Genomic DNA, 25,873 nt, shown 5'->3' on the forward strand with positions numbered 1-25,873 from the left:
CCGCCTATGGAGAATTAATTGTAAATGTTGACCCAGTTAAAATGACAACACTAAAATTCATACTGTGTTGTTGTGTTGCTGTCTCATTGACATCTACCACCATCTCTCTTTAATCATATTACAATAAATACAACAACCAAACATGTCTATATATAGCTATTGTATTTCGTAAAACATTTACGCTTACTCTAATGAATTTTCTTCAAACAGCCATGATTCTGGGAAGAACGATCTGATTGGGACATCTTCTGTCATCATATTTATATCTCTGAATGTGTATTCTTCCTCCTGTGACATAACAACTGTTCTGTCTACAAATTAATAACATGTATTGAATTTCTTAATATTGGTCAGGAAAACAATTTCTTGAGGATGTACTTAGGTGAAGTTTTGGAATTTGTGTCAAATGTTCGGACTCCTTGGTGTTTTTCCATACAATACAATGTAAAATATTTTGCCCCATAACACCCATTTATTTTTTCATATAAGACTTAATAGCTCATGAAAGGTCATTTACCAAAATTTTAGAAGATTCTTAATTTTCTTTCTTTTGCTTTGAGACCTAATAATACCAATGCAAATATAAGGTAAAAGCCCGAGTCAGCCTTTTCCCGCCATATTTTAAATCTCAAATATTTCGAAAAAGAGGTCCATGATCTATCAATATGTTTAGCTTATTTTTATCCTTAATTGATGCTCTACCAGCTTATAGTATCAATTTTAACTTCTTAATTTATCAATTTTCAACTAACCTCACCTAAGTACATCCTTAATACTGTAAATCGGTCTCACTAATTAGCGACAACAAGAATTTTAGCGACAACAAGCGTCAACAAGCGACAAGAAGCGACAACAAGAATTATTTTAGCGACAACAAGCGACAAGAAACCATTTAGCGACAAGAAAACATTTTTTTTTAATTAAAATTAATTATTGCAATAAATATTAAAAGAATATGCAAAAGAAAATAATTTTAGCGACAAGAAAGTTAAAATTGATAGAAAAAAATGAAACATTATTTACATAATATTTAATCATCTATTATGAATAACGTTTAATTATTGTATTATGAGATTACTTTTCCTTGTGTTTTAGAACATATTATTTATCTTATAATTTTTTTTTTAAACTCTTTTCGTGCAATATATATTAAGCTCGCAAAATGAATTATTTGTGCATCATTGTCCTGAAAATATTGACACAAATTGTGAAATACAAAGAACTGAAATCAAACAGGAGGAAAAGAAAATGTGAATGTTTTCATCTTTTTATTTGTTTATTGCCTCATTAAACGATATTTATCATGTTTATGCATATTGATTGAAGATGAAAGGAAATTAATGACAATCTTGAGTTTCAAGTTCAACAGGTGTTCACTATTTACAATGATTGTATATTCTGGCGTGTGCAATTGTATAGTCTGACGCGTGTACAAAGTTGAAGGTGTTAATTGGACATGTTGGATGTTATTGTAGCAATAAAACAGGGGACACGCGACTCGTTAATCTCATTTGATGTTCCACATGTTTGCTTATCAAAATGGGACCACCATGTACAAAATGTATGAATATTATGTCAGATAGGAATGTACATATTACTATATAATGACTAAAAATAATTAAAAAAAAAAAAAAAAAAAAAATATGGACCCCAAGGTAGAACCACGTCCTCTTCGTGGGGTCTGGAAACACGCTTAAATTATAAAGATGTCAAAGCGTGGCTGAGAGTTCTATAAATAAAGCATCGAATTGACATAACAAGAGTACACTTAGAGCATAGTATTAAGCAAATGAATCAAAATATTATATTCCATTATGCCCGCTCCATATATATCTCCATTCGTTTATTCATACTTTGACTTTGATGAAAACAGATACATACTACATTATCTTATACATATTCTTCATATTTAAAAATAAAAAAAGAAGCTCAATCTCTTTCTTCTTCACAAATGTTTAATTTCTGCATCTACCAATATACTAATATAAACTTCACAATCTCTTTCTTCCTCACAAATGTTTCATTTCTTTGTCTATCTATATAATAAAACATTTTAATTAGACATATCTGCTCGTATATTTAAAAAAAAACATTAAATACAAATTTCTTTATTTCTAATAAAAAAAAATGTTTTCTTGTCGCTAAATAGTCTTCTTGTCGCTTGTTGTCGCTAAAATAATTCTTGTTGTCGCTTGTTGACGCTTGTTGTCGCTTCTTGACGCTTGTTGTCGCTAATTAGTGAGACCCCTGTAAATTAAACAATTTTAAAATGCTTGCATTTATTACTATGAATCTTTGACCTCATAGTGAAAATGTGAAAACTTACTGAAGCAATTGTTAAAATTTATGAAGGATTTATTTTTACTAAAAATATAAAATCAAGACCCCCAAACAGAATCATGTAAAAAAGTAAATTTAATATTTGAATGGTTCAGAAGTGGAATGGCTAAAATCAACGCTCTAAGTATCACTTTTTGCTGCATAAAAGTCTACAACTCAACAATGATAAAATTTTAAATCGTGAAAATCCAACTAGATCTTCATTCAGTCACAGGAATCAACATATCTAAAACTGAAAACATTTTGTACAAGTGTTTTTAAGTTATTGCACGAACACTATTTGGCAGTGACCTGTCTGACCACCACTGTACATCACTAAATTAATAACCGATATTTTCCTTTGGAAATCTTGTTAAAATTGAATGGGAGTCAATTTACACTGATGCCAAGAACAATTTAAAGTATGCCTGGTCCTCACCTCCCTTTTATATGTATATAATAAATGCATACTAGACTTTTGACAAGACGTATCACCCCAAATGGTTGCATCCTAGGAAGCCTTTATGTTTTTAATTCTGGATTTGCACGTGTAAAACAATAATAATCGAGAAGCCTTGTTTCTTTTAATGTCTAATGCAACTGCACCTGTTACCGGTAAGTTAAATATATGCAGTGTAATCTGCTTAATCCGACAATGGAGTATTCTTACATCCTGCTTTAACCGACAAATTTTTCTGGTCCAAAAATATGCATATTCTTGCAGAAAAAAAACCCAGAGTATTCCGACACACTGTGTAATCCCATATTTTTTTCTGTTCCCCCCAGTGTGTCGGATAACTCAGGTTACACTATATTCCCTTTTAATTAGCTGATACTTACCAAAATCAAAAAAGTTTCCACTATTTTCCTTCATTGCATGAGATAGTAAAGATTCAGTATCACTTAATCTATCTTCATAAGATTTACAACATCTATAGAAAGCTTTGGCACATTTAGAACTTTTGATCAGTTTTTGAAGATTCTGCCCTTCTGCGTAACAATCACTGGCCCTTAATAAACCAGTCTGGCCAAACTGGAAGGCAAATCTTCTTCCTGCTTGACAACATGGGTTTGTCTCTTCGCTTGGATCTGAAATTGTACAGCAAATCTTTTTTTGTTTTTGAAATTTACGAAAATAGGAATAAGTGTGTTCTAACAATAGTACTGTTTGCTTTCTATACTGGACCAAATCTTAAATCCAAGTACTCAGTATCAAAAACCAAAACAATAATCAGTATCCTGTTGAATATTAATGTCTTTATATAAAATTGATTCTTTGAGAAAATCAAATAGGCATCACTGGTTAATCATACTTAGTAAAGAAAATGTATTTTGTTGCTAATGCTTGTTTTACATTGTTATTTAAAATAACTCCAATTATAAGTGGCTAAACTTAAGCTAACACTTTAAACTAAGGGACGACATCAAAAGATTGATGTAGGATAAAAAATTTAAATCAAATAGTTTGGGGGTGGGGGGTTAAAATTCTGCAAGTTTTGTATATCTAAAATCAATTTTTACATATATCCTTATTGTTAAATCAATTTTTCCCAAATTAAGTTAAGAGGTGGGGTGGGGGGGTCAGTGGAAAAACTATGTGAATTAAGTTTTTTTATCCTACATTGAACTTTTGATGTCGTCCCTAAACATGTTTTAAAATTAGCCATTTAGTCATATTGGAACTGTCAAAGCAAATATTTACGTCTGACAAACTGTAAAATGTTGCAAAACTGACTGTTCCCTATATTTGGTGGAATAAAAAAGTTTCCAAATAAAGTAAATTTGTTGCATCTTCTAATGACCCTCAATGAGTACTTCCACTTCTTATCCTTACACCATTGTCAACATTACATGTGTTTTCTAAAACCTTATGAGAACTTGATTAGTAATTGTTCACCTAGTTGACATCCCTAATTTATTAGGAAGAAAGATAAGAAGTTAGCAATATCCTTTAACTCTACTTTCCGCTATATAGATGATGTTCTTTCACTAAACAATTCAAAATTTGGTGACTATGTGGAACGCATCTATCCAATCGAACTAGAGATAAAGGATACTACAGATACAGTTAAGTCGGCTTCATATCTTGACTTACATCTAGAAATTGACAATGAGGGTCGGTTGAAAACAAAACTTTACGACAAAAGAGATGATTTCAGCTTTCCAATTGTGAACTTTCCATTTCTAAGTAGCAACATTCCAGCAGCACCTGCATACGGGGTATATATCTCCCAATTGATACGATATTCCCGTGCTTGCATTTCCTATCATGATTTTCTTGATAGAGGTTTGCTGCTCACAAGGAAGCTATTAAACCAAGAGTTCCAAATGGTGAAGTTGAAATCATCCCTTCGTAAATTTTACGGACGCCATCACGAGTTGGTTGACCGTTATGGAATAACCGTTTCACAAATGATATCGGATATGTTCCTTACGTCGTAACTACAATCCCCTTCCCTTTCATGAATATGACCTACCGAATTAGACTATTTACCGGATTTGTAATCACTTAAGCAACACGACGGGTGCCACATGTGGAGCAGGATCTGCTTACCCTTCCGAAGCACCTGAGATCACCCCTAGTTTTTGGTGGGGTTCGTGTTGTTTATTCTTTAGTTTTCTATGTTGTGTCGTGTGTACTATTGTTTTTCTGTTTGTCTTTTTTATTTTTGGCCATGGCGTTGTCAGTTTGTTTTAGATTTATGAGTTTGACTGTCCCTTTGGTATCTTTCGTCCCTCTTTTATTAATAACCAATATCTTTTTTTTGCCATAAAAATTATAATTACTTATCGATCTTTTTCTTCGACCAGTTGAAGGACATTTAACACTGTCTCTTTGATTTGTTTGAACTTCTGCATTGGTAAGGACTAACAATCCAGCGTCCTATTTTAAAAAAAATATTCAAGAAATTATATATAACTACAAGTGCTGCAAGCAATAATCACAATACAATAATCTACATAATTTGCTTTGGGAAACCCAAATATTATTCAAATTAAACAAGTGAAACTACAATCTGCTGCTCACTAATGATACCCCTGCATGCCCAGGAAATTGTTGAGTGATGTATCAGAAAGTGCATCACATGGTATAGCTGACTTATAATTATTAAACCCTGATACCAAATTTCAGAAATCCTTTTATTGTAGTTACTGTGAGAAAAATGTAACAAAAATTCTCAACTGGGTTTTCATATCTAAAAGTGTTCGGTAAACAGGAAGTTGTTGAGTGATGAATCTGAAAAAGCATCACACGGTATAGCTGATTTATATAAACTCTGAAACCTTATGATATAGTCCCTGAGAAAGATGTGATGACGAAAAATATTCATGGGACAGATGAATGGACAGACAGACACAGGTAAAATTATGAATTAAAAGTGATCACCATAGTTCAAATATTTGAACCAAGTGAGCTAAATAACTCAAATCTTAAAAACTATAAATTACTACCATGGTAGTATAACGTAAATTACTCTTACCTCAAAAACTTTGTTGACATTACTTCCTCCACCTACACTGCAACCAAGATCATGATCACCAAAAGATGAAAACATCTGTAAAATATAATATATTTGTGAATTGGTTTGCCATAAATTAGTTTTTGTTAGGATTTGTCTCATTTTCACAGAAATAAAAACTTTGTTTCTACTCAAATCAATTCAGACAACATTCAGAATAAAATCAAAGAGCTGAAAGCTCTGAGGAAAAATGACGCCACTGCCTCTAATATTGGGATATTTTTTATGCAAGTCTTGATTTTCACATACCATAATAAGTTGAACATTGCAACATGTCTCGTAAGCATATAATTGATATTCGTATATGAATGTGTGAAGTGAAGATGACAACTGACTGGTTTTTTTTTAATACAAATGAATAGGTCAAGAGTCAAGACTACCTAAATGATCTACAGTATCCAATGACTACTGGCTGGGTTTTTTTGTACAAATAAATAGGTCAAGACTACCTGAATGATATACAGTATCCAATGACTACTGTCTGTTTTTTTGTACAGATAAATAGGTCAAGAATACTGGAATGATATACAATATCCAATGATTACTAGCTGTTCTTTTGCACTAATAAATAGGTCAAGACTATTTGTATGATCTACAATATCCAATGACTACTGGCTGTTCTTTTGTACGTACTAAATAAAGACTACCTGAATGATCTAAAGTATTCTAAGTAAAGTGTTTTTTTTTTTCTTGCAATTACATTTTTCTAAATCAAGAATACAGACTACTAGTATCCTTTCAAACCAAATGATTATGAAGAGCCTGTTGTAATAAGCTCTTATACCCCACTAGTCCTATAACATATGACTTCGCATTCTTATTCAATTTTTAACGTTTTTATATTGATATTTTCATTTTTTTTAAATTTTTGAATGCAAAGTGTGACACATTGATGGTAAAAAAAATTTATCAGTAAATAGAAATAGTAAATAATGCTCCTGAGTCATATGTTATAGGACTAATTACCCACATACTCATTAAATAAGTTACTAGTGACATACACAAATGTAGTTATTTCTGTTACTTGATGCAAATTCTATTTCTGTAGATTTACACAATATTGTTATATTTGTTTTATTTCACATTGAAGATTAGACAAATAGGGATACTCCTTTGATTTTTTTATTTCATGTCAATCAGGTCCCTTTATATGAAACTTGAAACCACTTCTCTGCCATATTGATATTTTATAACAACTCTGCCCATGACCCATATAATTTGATATTCATTCTTTAACCATATATCATAGTAAGCTAGTTTTTTTATTTTACATTAATCCACAATCTTTCACGTTAAATTTTGTCTCCATTTAAGTTTATGCCATTGAACCATCATGGTATTAAACACAATTCCAAGTAATTATGCTGTTATAGAGGGTCACCATATATTCATCTTGGGTGGCATTCCAGTTATTGAAATTTGTGTCAGATTGGATAATGAACTAGACCTTTAAGAATTGATCTCATAATTTAATATGGAGCTATCATATGCAACCCCTACTCGGTAACAAAAATAAACATGTCAAGCGGCAAAATTTATCATCAGAGATTACAAGTCAAAAGAGGATGGATAAGTCTCCAAAATGCTTGCCAAACTGGAACTACAACAAGATCTCCAGACAAGGAGAAACAAGGCGTTGAAGCCAAAGTTAGTATTAATGTACAAAGAAGTTGAGGGGCTGATTCACGCTATTGAACCAGACGAATTCCTCTTAAAAGCATGTCCGAAAGAGAACCATATCTGCCAAGAAATTCAAAGAATACCACGAAACAATTATTGTGGAAAAGCAAGTAAAGATTAACTCTTACTGTGAGTGTATTGACATTCCGCCAAGTAAAACACCGTACAATATTCAAACTCACTTTAGGGCCTTAATAATAGGGTACAAGTCAAATCGCCACCAATAGAAAAAGTCAAATCGGCACCTGCTTAAATCGACATCTAGTCAAATAGGCACCTATTTAAAGTCAATTAGGCTTCCAATAATATATATATATATATATATATAATTAATTCAACCCTTAAAAATGTGAATAAACATGATAAAATTAGGTTAATATTTCTGGCCAACACCTTCCTTATCTAACTCTTCTTGGGTAAATGCCGATTTGACTAGAATTCCGTAAGACAGTGATCGCGCCGAATCAGCTAGACGACACAGTTGTGCACACATCAAACGTAGAGAGCTTCAAATCTGTTCTCCCGCCCTGCCAATAAACTGTTGTATTAAAGCCAGCATCGATATTGGCAATTTATTCACATGTCATACAGATACAGTCTGTTACAGACTCTATTGTTGTAACTTTGTAAACAAAGATTTAGATGGATTTCCAGTACTTCGATCTGTCTTATAACCAGTAGAAAGTGGACCAACACAGACACATTATATTTTCTTATAAAAAAAGGCAGTTGTTTGTAAAAAGAAAAGACCTTTCAAGTTTTCCCCAATTAATTATATATCTTCAATGTTTTAACAATGTTTTAGTTTTACTTCACATTATCAATAAAATTATTAAAATAGATTTATGAGTATCTTAACAACATTGGTTGGTACACTTCGATCTTTTTGCTAATAAGAAGGACCGGGGGTATGTAAACTGGTTCCCGGTTGATTACTACACAAAAATGATCATACAAATGTACAAGCAAATTCCAGTTTGTATGTGAAATAGTAAATACGAAACCAAGCGCAGTAGACGGAGAAATGTAATGGAAAGTAAATACAAACCAAGAGCGATAGGCATAGAAATATAATGGAAGTTCAGTTCACTAGTATCAGAAACATGCCGCTGAAAGCGTCAATTTTCCAAAAAGTTATATATGTTAAGACATGAGAAATATCTTTTCCATGGCATATTCATTTAATAAAAAGACATTGGTATTTCAAATTATTTCCAAATAAATTATAAACATTTCTAATTACAGAAATTCAGTGTATATTTGGCATATTTCATTATTATTCAGGTTTAATTCAAGATATCAAATGTGGCATTCAAAGGCTTGGGATTTGATTTTTTGGCCAAACTGAAAGCTAATTGGGGTTGAAACCAAGGGTCCGGAAACGGTCATATATGCCAGACATGACCGATTTGGAAACTCAAAAGTCCTAAATCATTTATTGGGATTTAGGTCAAATTTTAAAAACGGAAATAATTTCGGTCATTTCGTTGAGATTGAGTTTCAAATCGCCATTTTAAACATAATTTTGTTTTATTATCGATTTTATGTAATTAAACTGCCACTCCGGTAAAGTGTTATAATCCTGAGGGCCCTCCTAATAGGTATATTAATGCCTCGGGGAGCTATTGGCTATAATGATCGCTAATCTCTTTACCTGTGTTTTTAATTCACACCTGGCTATCAATCACAAGCTCCGAACTAATATTATAAAGAAATTAAAATTCAATACCAACTGTCTTCATTATTTAATTACTTTTCAGCTAAGACAATTGTCAATTATGATTTAAAATTAAATTAAAACTTGATTTAATAATAGATGTATTACATTTATGATTTAATTTACGTAGAAAAAAGATTTTTTTCACTACTAACACACGTGCTTTGTTTACTATGATACGCATGCCTAAAATTCTCTTCCGCAGAATTGACACTCAATCGTAAATTTAAAATGATTTCTTGCTAAATAAAGCAAGTGCAACTATTTTCATTAATATTCTTACACTATTTAAGGTAAAATATTAAAAAAAACTATGTTTTCCTGTGAATTTGATAAACAAAACTAATCCCGGGAATAAGTCCGGAATTGTTCGTTTTAGTATTGTCGCATTACATCCCGTTTGAATTTCGACTTCAGAATCGAAAGAAACGTAAGCGATGACTGAGAAAATTACGATTTTGAGTCATTAAAATCATTTTATTCTTAAACTGTTGCCTTCCCTTAATTGCTCTTGATCGATTTTAGGAAAATGGTAGGATAAATCATGAAGTAAACGCGATGCAACAGTTAAACAAGTTCGTTGATGCTACGAGTAGGAGCATACTCGTGCAGTAATGTCTTATGAGATTTTGACAATCTGTTTTTGAAAAGGGGCACCAACTTTTAAGTTATATAAAAATGACCGAAATTAGGTGAAAAAATTTCCGGATCCTTGGTTGAAACATCTTATAATATCAAATAATTTACTAAAAAATTGCCTCGCTGAGTGCAGTCTGATATGACTGCTGAGGTCAAACCCTGAACAGTTGGGGCAAATTTGGACACAATATTCAAGCTTGATACTGTATGAATTTGGATTGTGATCAAATTTTAGTCATAATATAGGTTTCTGACACACAAAAAAATGTGGTCAAAGATCTTATAAATCTATTGTGCAAATCTGTGCAATTGAAAGTTTCTTCTTTCTTCATGAAACTTTTCAAAAATTTTGAAAAAAAAATATGAACCCCTTAAAAAAATGCCTTTTTTAATCCCTCATCAGAGCAATTAACCCCAAACTAAATCCAAGCATTTGTAGTATGGAACCTTGTAGTACAATTTCAAAGAGATCCATTGTAGTATGGAACCTTGTAGTACAACTTGAAAGAGATCCATTCATTTAAACACAAGTTATTGTCTGGAAACTACAAAAATACTTGTTTTTGGTCCCTTTTTGGCCCTTAATTCCTAAACTGTTGGCACCATAACCCCCAAAATGAAACATAATATCTACCTGTGGTATTAAACATTGTGGTAAAATTTCAGAGCAATCAAAATACTTAAACACAAGTTATTATCCTGAAACAAGAAAAATGCTTGTTTTTTGCCCCTTTTTGGTCCCTAATTCCTTAACAGTTGGGACCATCATCCCCAAACTCAATCTAAACCTTCTTAAAAAATTTCATGGAGATCCATTCATTCCCAAAAAAATTTTGCAGTTGTATATAAATATGACATACATGTACAAACAAAAACCCCTTTACTACTAGCTCCAGCCTTGGGAAGGCAAAACACAACCTTTTCTTTTTGTTAAATAACACTTATGGGGTAATAAACATGAGATAGTACAATGCCACAAGAAACAACACACAAAATGATATGTAAAAATATATATTAAAATGAAAAAAACTGAAAATAAAAATACATGTGACGCATTGTTAGATATAACTACTACAATGAAAAATAGCGCGAAGTAAACTTTTGACAGGAAAATTTCCATGAAAACCACATATTAACAAGATATTCAGACTTGGGATGCTGATAGAAAATACAATTTTGAGGTTGAATTCATTTAATAGTAATACATTCAAAATGCCAAAGAAAATAATTAGTAAGAATTTTTGAATTTGGAATTATTTTTTTTTAATTCTATGTACCCAAATACATCCAGAATTAGAATGTGCTGTATTTTCAAAAACCAGTTGAGATATCATCATAAAATTTTGTATTCATGGTAAGCACATTAGTAGCATTGAAAAAATCCAAAAAAATGAAAACATGTATATAGCTCATCTGGACCCATTTTTTCAGTCATGGCCTAACTGTTTACAGAAAATGTACTGAATCTTTGTGTAGTTATCCCTAATATAAATCATTTTTCATCTCAACAAGATTGACTTTCCCGCTTGAGCTGGTACGGGGAAAGTGAGAAAGGCAATAGAGTTGAGATGACCAACGATAATCTATTTATTGCTATTTTACCTATTAATTTCATTAACAACGCACATGTGCACCCTTAGCCATAATTTTTCATTTCACTCTACTGTGCTGAGAAAGGAAATTATCAGTCAGAAAGATCAAAGGAAAATTTCGTAAAAAAGTAATAGTATAAATTATTGTGACGCAATGTGAGATATTGCTACAACAATGAAAAATAGCGCGAAGTAATTATTTGACAGGAAAATTTTCTTAGAAATGCTGAAATAAATATGTCAAACAATATATGAAAATAATGATTGCTTCTTAAATTTTCCCATTATGATAGAGAAAGAATAAAAATATAATATTCATAGACATCGGAAGACACGGATTATTAGAAAAAAACGTTTACTTAGCGTTGTCCCATGTAACAAACTTAAAACATAAAACTCGAACAATTCACGAAATGTTCACGCAGCTCTTCAAAATTTTGCAAGACTCATTCTATGATGTGATATATTTCAGTAATGGTTTACATGGCTTTCTCCATATAAAAGTTGCATATATATTTTGAAAAGAATATGATGAATTGAAATGTCCCATGGAAAATTTAGTTGGGGAAACTTGAGATATTCAGTTAAAAAAATAAAATTTTGACAGATAGTTTATCAAATTGTAAGCCCGATCGTTTTGTACTTAGTGTAAGTTGCAAAAAAATCAAATTATCAAATAATTTTAGCTTCATATTCATAATTCAATTCAACACAATAGGTTTGCAATGATTTGCGGAAATGTCCCAGTTTAAGTTTCATGCCTTCACAAAACTTCACACAACTTTTTCGGCCAAAAAACAGAGAGATAATTTCGTGAAGACTATTTTTCAGCTTTGAAAACTAATAATACCAATAAAAGGTACTTTAAAAACTGTAAGTGGTACACCAAATTGTATTAAGATTACAGGTTATCTATAGAAAATACGAATTAATGAAAATGTCTTGCAAGGTTGTCCGTTAACATTATTTGACCTCGCAACAAGCGTAATATGCTAGGGATGGCATTCGAGGGTTCCTTCCTCTGCTTACTGTAAATGTCCTGCTTACTGTAAATGTCCTGCTTTCAACAAAACTAAATGATGCACATATTACAAAGAATACACATCTATTGTCTCTTGTACCACCGCTTGAATTAAATCATATTTCGGGTTGAATATATAATGCAGTAATATTCCACCAAAGACACAAAATTAATGACAGTAAAATCTAATATCCTATTTAAATTATAAAATCATATTGGAATGGAATCTAACGGCATTTATACTTGTGTGTTATACTTTGCATTTACCCAACAAGGAAAATGAACGTAATTTTTCTGTTACAACTAATGGTAGCAATATCTGACGTTGCGTCTATACCTTTTCTTTCTTCAGCCTGTTTTTATCACTAATTTGGTACACAGCTTTGTCTATGGCCAGAAATCCCACTTTACTTAGGGGTGGTCCAGTAACGTTAATTGTCAGGACAGACTTTGGACTAACTTCTGTGATTGGCACCATTATCTCAAGCTACAAAGATGAAGTTATCACATCAATTTTCATATATAGTGGATAACAAAGTTCTGACACATAAGTTTTTTTTCAATTTTCTTATGACTATGCCTTAAAATTCGAATCAGACCTAAAATAGGTGTTTCATAAATAATTTTAAAAAATCTTTACCGCTTTTAAAAGGACACTAAAGGTATTAATACAAAAATGATTTAATTCAAAATGCTCTATTAAAACGAAAACAAGTACGAAAACTAAAAGTAAAATAACAAATAAAGCAGTTGCAAACTTAACTAACTTAGCTTATCCATTTGCATATTACATTAATAGAAAAGATTTTTCAAATGATTCTTATGCCTATTTGAAATGTGTCCACTGAAAAATATCAATCCTTCAGAACTAGAAGATACCTAGATTTGTGCTTTAAAACAAAGTTCTTTTACAGAGGATATGTTTAGTCTGTTACTTAAAATTGCTTGAAAGTATCTGAATCATTTGGTCAATATAATTTTCAGTACTGAGTAGTTATGTATTGTATTCATCAAGCTTGCTAAGACTATGATTCAATGAGTTATATCTGAATTTTAAACTTAATTTAAAACTGTTAATATTTTACATTATATCCTGTTAAGACACTGTTTTAAAGACAGAATATTCTGTGTCTTGTGTATATCTAATATATAGATCTTTTGATTTTAATAAAAAGATTATCTTATCATATAATCTTATATAGCAATTAGAAGGTAACTGTTTTGAATATTAAGCTCTGACGGAATCAACTAGTGATTTGATGGTCACAAATTAAGTTTACTGGCGACACATAAGTTGAGCCAGTACACAGGTATTTGCGATCATCTAATCACCAATTAATACCATAGGAGCCTAAAATTCAATATTGATATCTCCATTCTAATAAAACTGTAAGAAAACAAAGTCAAATTTTACATTTAAAATCAGTCAGACATCGTCTGCACTTGAGCAAAGGTTTTCATAGCATCAATTGTGAATTGATAACATGAAAATTGGTGACGTTATCCAATCAAAATGAATGTTACAAACAATGTTGCATTTTGCATTAGAATAAGAAATACCTCTTGATGGTGACAAGAAGTAACAACTTCAATTGTGGAAGAATCAGCTGCTACTTCTGTAGCTCCTCCCCTTCTCTGGTTAAAGGCATACGTCACAATACGCAAGTTTGGTGCCATGTCACTGTTGATAGCTTGTAAAAAAGAGTTGCTTCCCCTAGACTGTAAAACTGACAAAATTCTTCCACCAGAAATCAGCTAAAAAAACATGTATCTGTTACTGAAACAGTTGAATGACAAGGATTTATTTGAATAAGAATGATTTATTATACAATAATGAAACATAGGTAGCAAAGTTTGATCTGTAAGATCTTTACATATGCTATAAATATTCGGCAAGATGTTTACCTAGAAATAATGGAGAATTTTATTTTTGTTAAATTTTTCTCAGTTTTGACATCCTTTGTGACTGGAAAAAACGAACCAAAAAAATTATATAAATTTTTTGTTACTTGTATCTTCTCTTATATTAATATAAAAACAAATATAGAAAACAGCATAAATAAATCACTGCAAATTTGGCCAGAAAAAACTAAAAAATATCCACAAAAATAAGTTGGGTCATATTTTGTTTATTAATTCTAAGGAAGATAAAGTCTTTCATAATAGTGTATCTCGAAATCAATTAAAATTGATTTATATTGGATAAGTTTGAAAAATTAATTTAAGTAGAAAAAGAAAAAAATAATGTATAATGCCTCACCAAGTGGTAAAACTCATTTGATCTTAATCTTCTGGTTGAAACTTGAGCAACTAATCTCCCATCATTCTAAAATAAAGAAGGTATAACGAAACACTAGTTATTAAATTTCTACAATGGAACTATTGTAGTTTACTGTTTTTTACCTAGAAATTCTAATGATGTCAAGTTAAACAGTGTTCATAACAAGAGTACTAAGGAAAACTTAAACACTAATATCAACTACTTTTAACGGAACGGTATAACTACATTCCAATATAAAACTTTTGAAAGTAGAAAGAGAAAAAATTTCAGAAAATTGCAGTATGAAAGTTACTAGATGTCTTCCTTGGTCTGTTTTGTCATTTACTCAAATGTCACTATCGTCATACTTAAACAATGGTAAAAGCAGAATAAAGTCTTTCAAGTATGTTCTGAAAAGCATATCTTCGATTCATGCATTCAAGTTAGTAATTTGTTTAAGCTTTCATCAATATATTTTTTATTAATATGTGTGTATGACACGTCACTATAACAATACAAACAAGAATGTGTCCATAGTACACGGATGCCCTACTCGCACATTTTCTATGTTCAGTGGACCGTGAAACTGGGATAAAAAATCTAATTTGGCATTTAAAATAGAAAGATCATATCATAGGGAACATGTGTACTAAGTTTCAAGTTGATTGGACTTCAACTTCATCAAAAACTACCTTGACCAAAAACTTTAACCTGAAACTGGCACTTTCATTTTCTATGTTCAGTATAATTGGGGTCAAAAGTCTAATTTGGCTTTAAAATTAGAAAGATCATATCATAGGGAACATGTGTAATGAGTTTGAAGTTGATTGGACTTTAACTTCATCAAAAACTACCTTGACCAAAACTTTAACCTGAAGCCAGACAGATGGACGAACAGAGGATCGAACAGAAGAATAAACGACACACAGACCAGAAAACATAATGCCCCTCATCGTAGGTTGGGCATTAAAATTCATAAAGAATGCATGTGATTACATGTGGCTACTTACCAACATAGGTTTGACACTTAAAAATCTGTTAGATGGTGATTGCATGGCTTCAACAACTAATGTCACCTCTGATTGGACTGTATATGTATAGTCATTTCTATCAGCATCTGTTTTTATCTAATAAATAAAGCAAGGATAAAATATTACAAAATAAGTGTCCATTATCTAAGAAAACCATACTGTAAATTCAGAAATTATTGCATGCATTTTAGATTAAAATGCGATTTTAATTTTTGCGATATTGGGAAAAATCCTGTTTAATTCATATAAAATTTTGAAATGAGAGTTTTAAATTATTGCCATTATAACCCTGTCGCATTTTTCACGATAATAAAACATCACAATTTTTTTTTCTGAATTTACAGTACTTACATTGCACTATTACATCAACTGTGTTCTCCCCAGAAATTTTGGATAGCATAACATTTTGCGTAAAAAAAAATAACTGTATTTTTTTTTAATGTCATTTGTCGCGTCGCGTTGATGCTCTATTTCCTTTATATGTTTTAGTTTATATTGTTCAATTCATAACTGAGAATACAATTAAACTATAACAACAAAAACAGTTGTTTCAGTTTATGTTTTCTTTATTCATTTATAGTTACAGAATTATTTTTTTCCTCTTGTGCCAAATAAAAATAAATATGTGCTTTCAGTTACCCAACACATAAGTCAAATGAATGAATGGTTCATTATAGTGCAACCTGTATATATACAAAACTAAATATCTATTACACAAAATTAACTATTTTTTTATATTATATTAAGTAAAGATAAAGTATCAAAAGTAGCAAAATAATATCAATTTAAAAACTTTTTTTTATCATGTTTATGAAATTCATTGTTTCATGGCACTCAATGAATTAGTCCCTGTTGTTTCTTATCTTTACATCAAAATGATATGTATTTTTAACAAAGTTATCTAACAAATAGTCTATTAATGCGTAGTTTTCTCTATTGGTATATTTTTTCTGTCTACTGTCAGTCTGTTGTCATTATCGTGAAAATGCGGATTTTTTTCATATCTGGTCCGGTTCGGATCCGTAGTTTACACAAAAATGTGCAATGGCGGCCGTAGAAAAATTTACGAAAATGAGTCCGAGAATAAACATTGTTTGACAAGAGATTGTGAATGAATAAGACGCTTTTAATGCATTAAACATAAACTTAAGCCAATTATGATCACTTTTTAAAGAAGTATAAAACTTATTTTAGCTCAAAACCAAAATTCTCGCTCTCCTAATATGAGGCAGGCATTACCTGTAAATGGGGACGAAGTCTGTATGAATTATTTTTTTGTAACTTAAATATTTGTTTAAAAAAAAAGAAACGGAAATACTGTAACGTTTCCGATTTTGGTTCTGTTGTTAGGGATTTAGTTGTGACGTTATTTAAATTATGACGTCATATGCAATGTAAACAAAGAAACAATATCATCAGGTAACGTTTTTTCATATCAAGGAATTATTAAAAATGAAATTGGTATTGCGCGTTCCTTCCTATTTTATACTAGACTGATAAATATATATTTTACTCAAAGTTTCATACAAACGAGACCGGAAAAAGGAAGTACTTTGTACATTTCTGCGCAGGTCCGGGATTTCAAAACACGACACAAAAAAAAATTGAACGATTTTGAGTTCATTAGTACAATGAAAAATTCGGGAAATTTTCCCGTATTTTTTTTTTTATTGAATTTTCTACTGTTATTGGGGACTCCGTCCCCATATTACCGGAAGAGAAAGAAAGTATTTTTTGGAGAGTTGCACAAATAAACGACCTTTTAAAAAAAAATCGTTTTAATCTTTGAAATTTCATAATACAAAACATAGATTTCGAATTGTTTTTGTGATTGCATTTTTCTATGTCGAAATTGGTGATTGCAGACACGTGGTATTAAGTCATGTCACACAAGTGTCAGCTTGGGATATTCGCATCCAAACAGTTATCACCCTGAGGGCAATTAACACCTGGCTATTTAATCTCTTAATTGCCTTTAGTGTCCGACTTAAAGGGATTACAATTAAAGGTGATATAATTTTTATGATCATAATCGATAATAGATGAAAGTTCAAAATTGAAGACAAGTAAAATAGCATCTTCGAAAAAATTATAGCGTCGCGGGAATTATTATAGCATCACGGTAAAAAAATATAGCGTCGCGGTACCGCGACGCTAAAACGGCCTGGGGAGAACACTGATCAATGAATAGTGAAATGGGTGACAAAACCCTTATTTCACCTTATAACATACATGATGTACACAGCCTGTATTCTAAAAAATTTTAAGCCATTGTTCTCTTTTCTTTATAAATTTTGCTCATTATTCTCCATTCTTTAAGCCATTGTTCTAGTCTTTATAAATTTTGTTCAATATCTCTGTTCTTAGCACATTATAATTTATTCTTTCTTTTTTTCTTTATACTGTGACACCCCATTATACTCAATTATTTATTTTATTTTTATGGCCTTTTTTTTACCCATTTTTATATTTTTTACTCTTTTTCTGCCATTTTTTGCCCATTATTCTCTATTCTGTAAACCCCATCTAGACCCTCTTGTATACATACTGTACATGATAATGCTGTATTTCTGTTTTCAATGTGAATAGGCTTAACGATTCGTCCCGTCTCATCAGATTCTACATTGAGTCTTCTAACATGTCTAATAGGTATTACGTTGCCATTAGTTGTTCTCCTTCCACAACGTATACTTAGTGGACAGTTTGGTGCTGGCTTCCCATTGGCATAGAAAGTATCAATCTGAAAAACAATATAATTTGAATATTAAACAATGTATAAACAGGGGCAGATAACTTATTAATCTGCTATTAGTTGTTCTCCTTCCACAATGTATACTTAGTGGACAGTTTGGTGATGGCTTCCCATTGGCATAGAAAGTATCAATCTGAAAGACAAAACAAAAATATAAACAGGGGTAGATAACTTATTAATCTGCCATTAGTTGTTCTCCTTCCACAACGTATACTTAGTGGACAGTTTGGTGCTGGTTTTCCATTGGCATAGAAAGTGTCAATCTGAAAAACAAAATGAAAATATGAACAGGGGAAGATAACTCAGGTTAGTATGATAGAGAAAAATAGCCATTTTAATCTGGCAGTACTGCGGATTCATTTATTTTTGTGGTTGAGGAACAATTGTATTTTTATTGATATTTGATAACATGGTTTTGCCAATTTGTGTGCACTATGCAAGTCTGTAGACAAGAGGCTGTCACAACGACAGCAAACCGGATTTATTAATATTTATTTGTGTCCTGGCAATATCACAAGAACCATTACTGATGAATGGTGAAAGTGAAAATCGTCAATATCAAATTTGACCTCCATTTTGTCATCAGTATCAACATATTAAAATTTGAAAAGCTTAGATTGAATGGTTCATGAGTAAATGCAACAACGTGAATGGAAATGCCATTTTACAATCTTTCAAGAACTATAACGCCTGAACGGTATAAGTCAAAATCATCATTATTGAACTTGACCTCTATTTTGTCATCAGTAACAACATATAAAAATTTCAAAAGCTTTGGTTGAATGGTTCATGAGAAAATGCACGGACACGACTAGAAACACCATTTTTCAATCTTTCAAGAACCATAACTCCTGAACGGTAAAAGTCAAAATCGTACATCCCCAAATCAATAACCGACATTTTTGTCACAAAAATCCGGTTAAAAATGTGTACTTCTTTGAAAAAAAATTTTTTTTTGGTTTATGTATACCAATGAAATCCAAAAAATTTGTTACCCCATGAATATTAATGAATCAACAGTATGTAATTATTATAAGTCATACGTAAACCTGAGTCATTTCATTTAATATTTTTAATATTAGTACAGATTTCTTTTGAAAGAACCAATACCAAATCAGGATCTTTACCTGTGTCACTGCATGTAATTATTTGTTCAAACATGAGTACTGAAACATAATTAATGAAGATTATTTCCAAAACTAGCCAAGAAATGATTGAAGAAAATGTTATGTTTAGACAAACAAGAAGTATCTGCACTTTAAAATCAAATATCAACTTTCTTTGTTCCTGAACTAATGCAGTTCCAATTTTGTCTTCTGACTAATAGTATCAATTTTAAATTCTACATTTTTTTATTTTAATTTAGTTCATCCAGAGCATGATAACAAGAAGTGATAATCATGTTCCACAATCATATTTAACTATTCTAATACTTACTACCAAGTCATAAGGAATTCCAGGTTTGAAGTATTTCTGTGATTTTTCTACAGATATTTTATATGGATGGTTAGAGAACACAGTTTTCTTATCAGAAACTTGTTCCCTTCTTCCTGTTCCCTTATCTAGTATGGTAACCTCCAGATATAGTCTTGCTCCATCAGGGAACCAGTAGGATGGAAATCTCTCCTCCAATGTATTCTTACTTATTTCAAAATCTGTTGATCCCACTGTCATCTGAAAACAACAAATTAAAATGGCATCAAAAGATTTTTTTTTTGAATTAAAGTCATATGAAACCAGTAACTGTTGAAAAATAAAGTTAATTCAATTCTTGAACCAATGCATGCATATATCATAAACTTGGTCTTCTGGGTATGATTTTATCATTTGTTACACATCCATTTTGTATAATTGTCAAAAAATTATTTTACTTGGTCAGTTTTGTTGTGAAAATATGGCAACTAATTAAAATAGTTAAGTTTTGAAGGCTAAGTTTACCGATTGTAAAGCTCTTTGTAAACAATCAAAAGAGAAGCATGGATATTCAAGTGAGAACATGTATAACATATACAATAAAATTTAGATTATTTTGATGACTGAGTGATTTTAACATTTGTTACCAATTTGGGTTTCCCCTTTGCACTTGCGTAACTGTAATCACCAGATTTTTACGAGAAAGGTCAAGCTGAGGCAACTGTATACGGAAAACATGTGCAAGTCTTTGAAAGAATCAGGCAATTAAGAAGAATTTAAAACATGGCCAAAACAAACCTGTCAACATGACATAAACCCTTCTATTTTGATTTAAAACTCATCCTGAGTTAGAAATTGTAGGACTTTAGTTTCTGTATGTTTGGTAATAAGAGAAATATTTAGATAATTGTTGGTTAGGAATAGCAAATTACATAGTTAGCTCCCCTTATTTGTTAATTTCTAGTGCATTTCAACTAAGTTAAATCTTCAGATACCAGAACAAAATGTTATATTCATGCACCATTATATATTTCGAATTTAAATTAATGTAAACTTGTGCAAGTTTTTGGTGTCATGTTTTCAACACTGCCTGATTCTTTGGCAGATTGGGACTCAGTATTTAATGCTACTTAACAATAATCATTACAGCCAATTTCAATGAGTGTGTAGCTAAAGGTAATATCTTTGGTTAGCTTGCTTGCTAGCTGAACTGTGAAGTTATTGTAAGGTTAGGTATACTTCCCTCCATTCGAAGTAGCCCTGTCCTACAGACAGATAGATTGGTTATCTGTCAGACTAGTCTACTATTAAATAAGGGTAGTTTAACTAACCTAACAATGACTTCACGGTTCAGCTAGCAAACAAGCTAACCAAAGATTTCACCTTTGCCTACACACTCATTGAATTCTAAAACTAATACTGTGGATTCATTATTATTCGTTGGATACCAATTTTCGGGGATTTCGTGGGCACAGTCAAACCACAAAATTAGATATTCAACGAATGATAATTTTTCTATAGGTTTGTATGCAGACTTCAGCAAAACCACGAAATTAAATATCCACGAATATGCAAGTTTTTCTTAATCCACGAAAATTGGTACCAACGAAAATAAATGAATCCACAGTAATTGATAGGTTTCAATTGACACAATTTGAAAAAGAGTTACATCCCTTCTATTGTAATCTTAGAGGCATATGAGCACAAAAACCTTCAAAATCAGTAAAAGTTCAACTTGGTATACTGACTGCTAGACTAAAGAAAAAGTTTTTTTTTTTATGAGCAATTATAATTCCTTTATATTTGCTAGAGACATCACTTTGATGTTGTAAGGATCTATAAACTAGTTGGTACCACATATTTCAAGTTGGTTAGTCAAAATTAATAACTCTTATTCAATATACCGAAACCTATCTACTATAAATTCAGAAATTATTGCATGCATTTGTTAATGAGATTTTGTCCTTAAGCCTAAATTGCAATATTTAGAAAAATAATGATTAATTCATATAAAAAAAAATCAAAATGAGAGTTTAAATTATTGCAATTATAACTTGGTCACATTTGCAATATAATTTCTGAATTAACAGTATTCATACTTCCAACATCCAATGGCAAAGTATCCTTGCATCTTCAGAACCATAAATATGTCCACATTACATGCTTGTTGGTTACAGTATAAACTATGTTAAAATTTCTAGTTAAGTTTTTATTGTGAATAAAATTCAAATTTGAAGTTTTACCTGCTGTTTCAGGTCAACATCACTGATTTTATGTTGTCCATCTGTAATAATTCCATAAGATAATACACAGGTACCATCAATTGCTTTTCCATGAAAATAACTGAAATATCCAAATGATGTTCAGATGTCAAACTTTTGATTGCAAAATACTTATGGTTTTCTCTGCTGTTAACAAAACATTAAAAAAATCATGATCATTAACTAGACCCTCAGAGTGACCTCAAAGTAAATATGAGTCTACTTGACCCCAAAGGACATTATCAAACCAGGATTGGTCAAGATATTGTCTGTGGTTCAAATGACAGCCTCTGGATACAGAAACGATATTAAAGGGATAACATTTTAAGGGGGTACCAAACACTTTGACTTAAATTAATGTGTCTCATTTAATTTTCATAAAATTTTGACAAAATATTCACTTTGACCCTTTGACAAAAAATTCAAAAAACTTGAACCACACACTTTAAATTTCATTGGATATAAAGCAGTTTGATAAATATTGATCTTGATCATCGAGAAACTAAATGTTTAAAAGAACTAGATTAAAACGTTCAGCTGATTGTTACAGAGTTATCTTCTGTAGTGTTATGTCTTAGGCCAAGTTCGGATGGAACCTTGAGTACTGTCTCTAGTTCCATATAAACGGTAAATAATTTTGAAGAGTAAGGACTCTAGATTACCGGAAATACAAGGCCCCTACTCTGAATATGTTTACATTCAAATTTGATTGGATCGACGTCATAACATCCGGGATATCGATAGCAGCCCTGCCACAACCCAGGGCTCATTGAGTTCTAATGGCGGGAAAGCTATATCCAATCATAACAGGTGTTATATATGACCATGTCAATCCTATCTACTCTAGATATCCATCCGAACTTGGCCACAAACAAAATTTATTATGATACAATCCAATCATAAGAATTTATTTTCATCATTTGAGAAAAAAGTCCAACTAGTTTATTTAATTTCAATTTCAACGTAAATTTGGCTGATTTCAATTAATATCTAGATGAAATATTGGCAGTCTTCTGCAATTCACTTGAGGCAATTCAAGATGGCAGAAAACTCCTTAACTACATTAACATTTGTAAATACTCACTTGGCTGAAACATTTATTCTTATCGTCTCTGTTGTTGGGAGAATAATGTCTGGTTCTGACTTCAGAGTTATACTGAACTTTGGTAAAACTGAAATATCACAGGATTTAATGGTAAACAAATATTTCAAAGAAAACCACACCCATTCATCTATTGGCAGCTTAAATATTATAGGTTTGTTCATCTTGGTATCTGTAAGAGCTGAATTATTAAGACTAACTGCTCATTTTTTCAAATGATTAAGAAAGGCAATTTTGAGTGCAAGTCAATATATCATTGCATATTAGCATAAAAATGTATTAGAAACACAGTTTTCTTTAAACAGGTTGTCACTGGTTCATGTCTGTCACATTTGTTTTTCTTAAGTTAAATTAAGTTAAATTGTTATGAATTATTTTTTCCTTTTGAATTGTTTAACATTTTTCAAGTCATGCCTTTTACAGTTGACTATACAGATTACAGTATGGTATTTTTCTCATTTTTGACCATATTTTTCTTCCCATTCACAATCTTATCACACTCAGAATTTTCATATGAATATGAGTTATTTCCCATCAACTCTTCATAGGTTTATTTATGTTTATTTTCTTTTTCATATGATTGCAAATTTCTTGATTTTTTTTCTTTTGGATATTTAATAGTTGCTTAAAGTAAAGCACAATTTTGACCTCAGGATTTCTTTTTTCAGGATTAAATAATTAATAAAATACATAAATACATTCTCCCTACTTCTAATCTTTGCAAATGAATACATATTCTCCCTACTTCTATTTTTTTGTAAACAAATACACAAATTATAGTTGTATTCATTCTATTGTCTATAAACTTCAATTATACTTACCATACTCTTTTACTTCAAATGTCACTACTGTTTCTGTTTCAAGCTGAAGAAAAAGGAAACAAAAATTTGGAATTAATTATTAAAAGAACAGCTGTTCCTAGGACAAAAGATGTGCATGTCAGTTATATACTGAAATTGATATAATTATTAGAATGGAATTATGTATAAATCAGCAGTCAGTTAAATAGCCTTGTAGAAAAATGTTGCCTTAAATTATACAGACAAATCTCTAAAACTCTGGAAAGCAAATCTTTACTTTTACTTGTCCCGATAATAGTTAGTATTGAAAATTTATAAAATTAATAATTTTTATGGTAGGTAAAGATGCTCTGAAGTAAAATTTTAAGGAGAACATTTTTAATTTCTGATGTATTTATAAGCACATTTATATATGTTTTCTTATCTGTATTTAGTTTCAATAAATACTTCAATGCAATGCATTTATCAGTTTTTCTCTGCCATGGTTCATGTATTTGTGCATATTCCAAATACTAAAACCAACAAAAAGTGAGGGACAAGGTATACACCTATCTGTCAAAAAATCTACCTTATTGCAAAAATTATAGAATAATAAAGCTACAAGAAATATATAACAGATCACTTTACTTATGATTTCAAATTTCAAACATTCAATATGTTATAAATGTTTGTAAACAGAAAGGTGTGTTTGAAATTGAACTCAAGCCTTTTTCATATCATTATGAATAAAACATGTTTAAAACCAAAATAAAATTTAACTTTTTCATGAAAGATAGCTGCCGAACTGTGGCTCTTCAGTCCTTATGTTATTTTTTGAATATTTGCGGACCATACATAAATGGTCCACAAATAGTAAAAAAAAAAAGGACCTAAAAGCTATAATGGTTCTGTAGCTAATACATAGCATGAATATTTCATACATACCCCATTAGTGAACCTAGCCTCAACAGTCCAGTTATTACCATAGAATGGGCGTGATGGTAGCAGAAATTTATCTGTTATAAAACTTCCATGGTATGTGCCATTCTTCCTTTGGACTATAACTCCTTGTGGGTTCTAAAAAAATAATTGGTGTATATATTATGTAATCAGTTTATGATGAAAACCAGATGCTCCGCAGGGCTCAGCTTTATACGACCGCATAGGTTGAACACTGAACGGTTGGGGCAAGTATGGACACAACATTCAAGCTGGATTCAGCTCTAAATTTGGATTGTGATTAAATAGTTTACACAGCATAGGTTTTGGACACAGAATGAATGTGGTCTAATGAACTTAAAATAATTTTTTTGTCTTTGAGCAATCACTATGATGTTGAATATTAATCCTCTCAAAAAAATGTTTGAAGAAATTGTCTTTTTATTTATGAAATCTGAAATGAGAAAAATTAACCCCCCGCCCCACCCATTTTTTTTTCACATCCCCCTTTCCCTTTTTTCAAAACTGATCTCAATTCAAATTTCTAATGGAGTTTGCAACAATAACTACTCATTTAAATACATCATAAAATATTAAAATGTAACAAAAAGTGCTTGTTATCACTGAATGGTAAAGAGTGTTTTAATTTATCAGTTGGTAGTAAAAGTGAATATACATTGTGCATTGTATAAAACAATGATTTAAGTTGATTCAACTACTATTCTGGACAAAGAAAGATAACTCCAATCAATTGAAAATTTCTTGCTATTGCACAATATTGTGCAATATATTGTGCAAATTAGATATTTCTTGCTATTGCGCAATACTGTGCAATTGAAAATATTTG

The 25,873-nt window shown here is 31.0% G+C and overlaps 1 protein-coding gene across 1 annotated transcript in view; it reads right to left on the bottom strand.

Moving 5' to 3' along the window:
* LOC139500845 (complement C3-like) overlaps nt 1–25,873 on the bottom strand; it is a 60,572-nt gene that overhangs the window by 27,917 nt on the left and 6,782 nt on the right. Inside the window, exons 5-18 of the mRNA XM_071289724.1 lie at nt 25,033–25,164; nt 24,130–24,172; nt 23,291–23,378; nt 22,189–22,288; nt 19,970–20,206; nt 18,329–18,520; nt 15,760–15,876; nt 14,750–14,815; nt 14,050–14,244; nt 12,827–12,976; nt 5,802–5,876; nt 5,107–5,203; nt 3,160–3,408; nt 188–311 (exon numbers count right to left, since the gene is read on the bottom strand). Of these exons, the coding sequence (XP_071145825.1) occupies nt 188–311; nt 3,160–3,408; nt 5,107–5,203; nt 5,802–5,876; nt 12,827–12,976; nt 14,050–14,244; nt 14,750–14,815; nt 15,760–15,876; nt 18,329–18,520; nt 19,970–20,206; nt 22,189–22,288; nt 23,291–23,378; nt 24,130–24,172; nt 25,033–25,164 (1,865 nt within the window). The remainder of the gene's footprint in view (nt 1–187; nt 312–3,159; nt 3,409–5,106; nt 5,204–5,801; nt 5,877–12,826; nt 12,977–14,049; nt 14,245–14,749; nt 14,816–15,759; nt 15,877–18,328; nt 18,521–19,969; nt 20,207–22,188; nt 22,289–23,290; nt 23,379–24,129; nt 24,173–25,032; nt 25,165–25,873) is intronic.

Source organism: Mytilus edulis, chromosome 13 (assembly GCF_963676685.1).
Source record: "Mytilus edulis chromosome 13, xbMytEdul2.2, whole genome shotgun sequence".
Classification (NCBI taxonomy): Eukaryota; Metazoa; Mollusca; class Bivalvia; order Mytilida; family Mytilidae; genus Mytilus; species Mytilus edulis.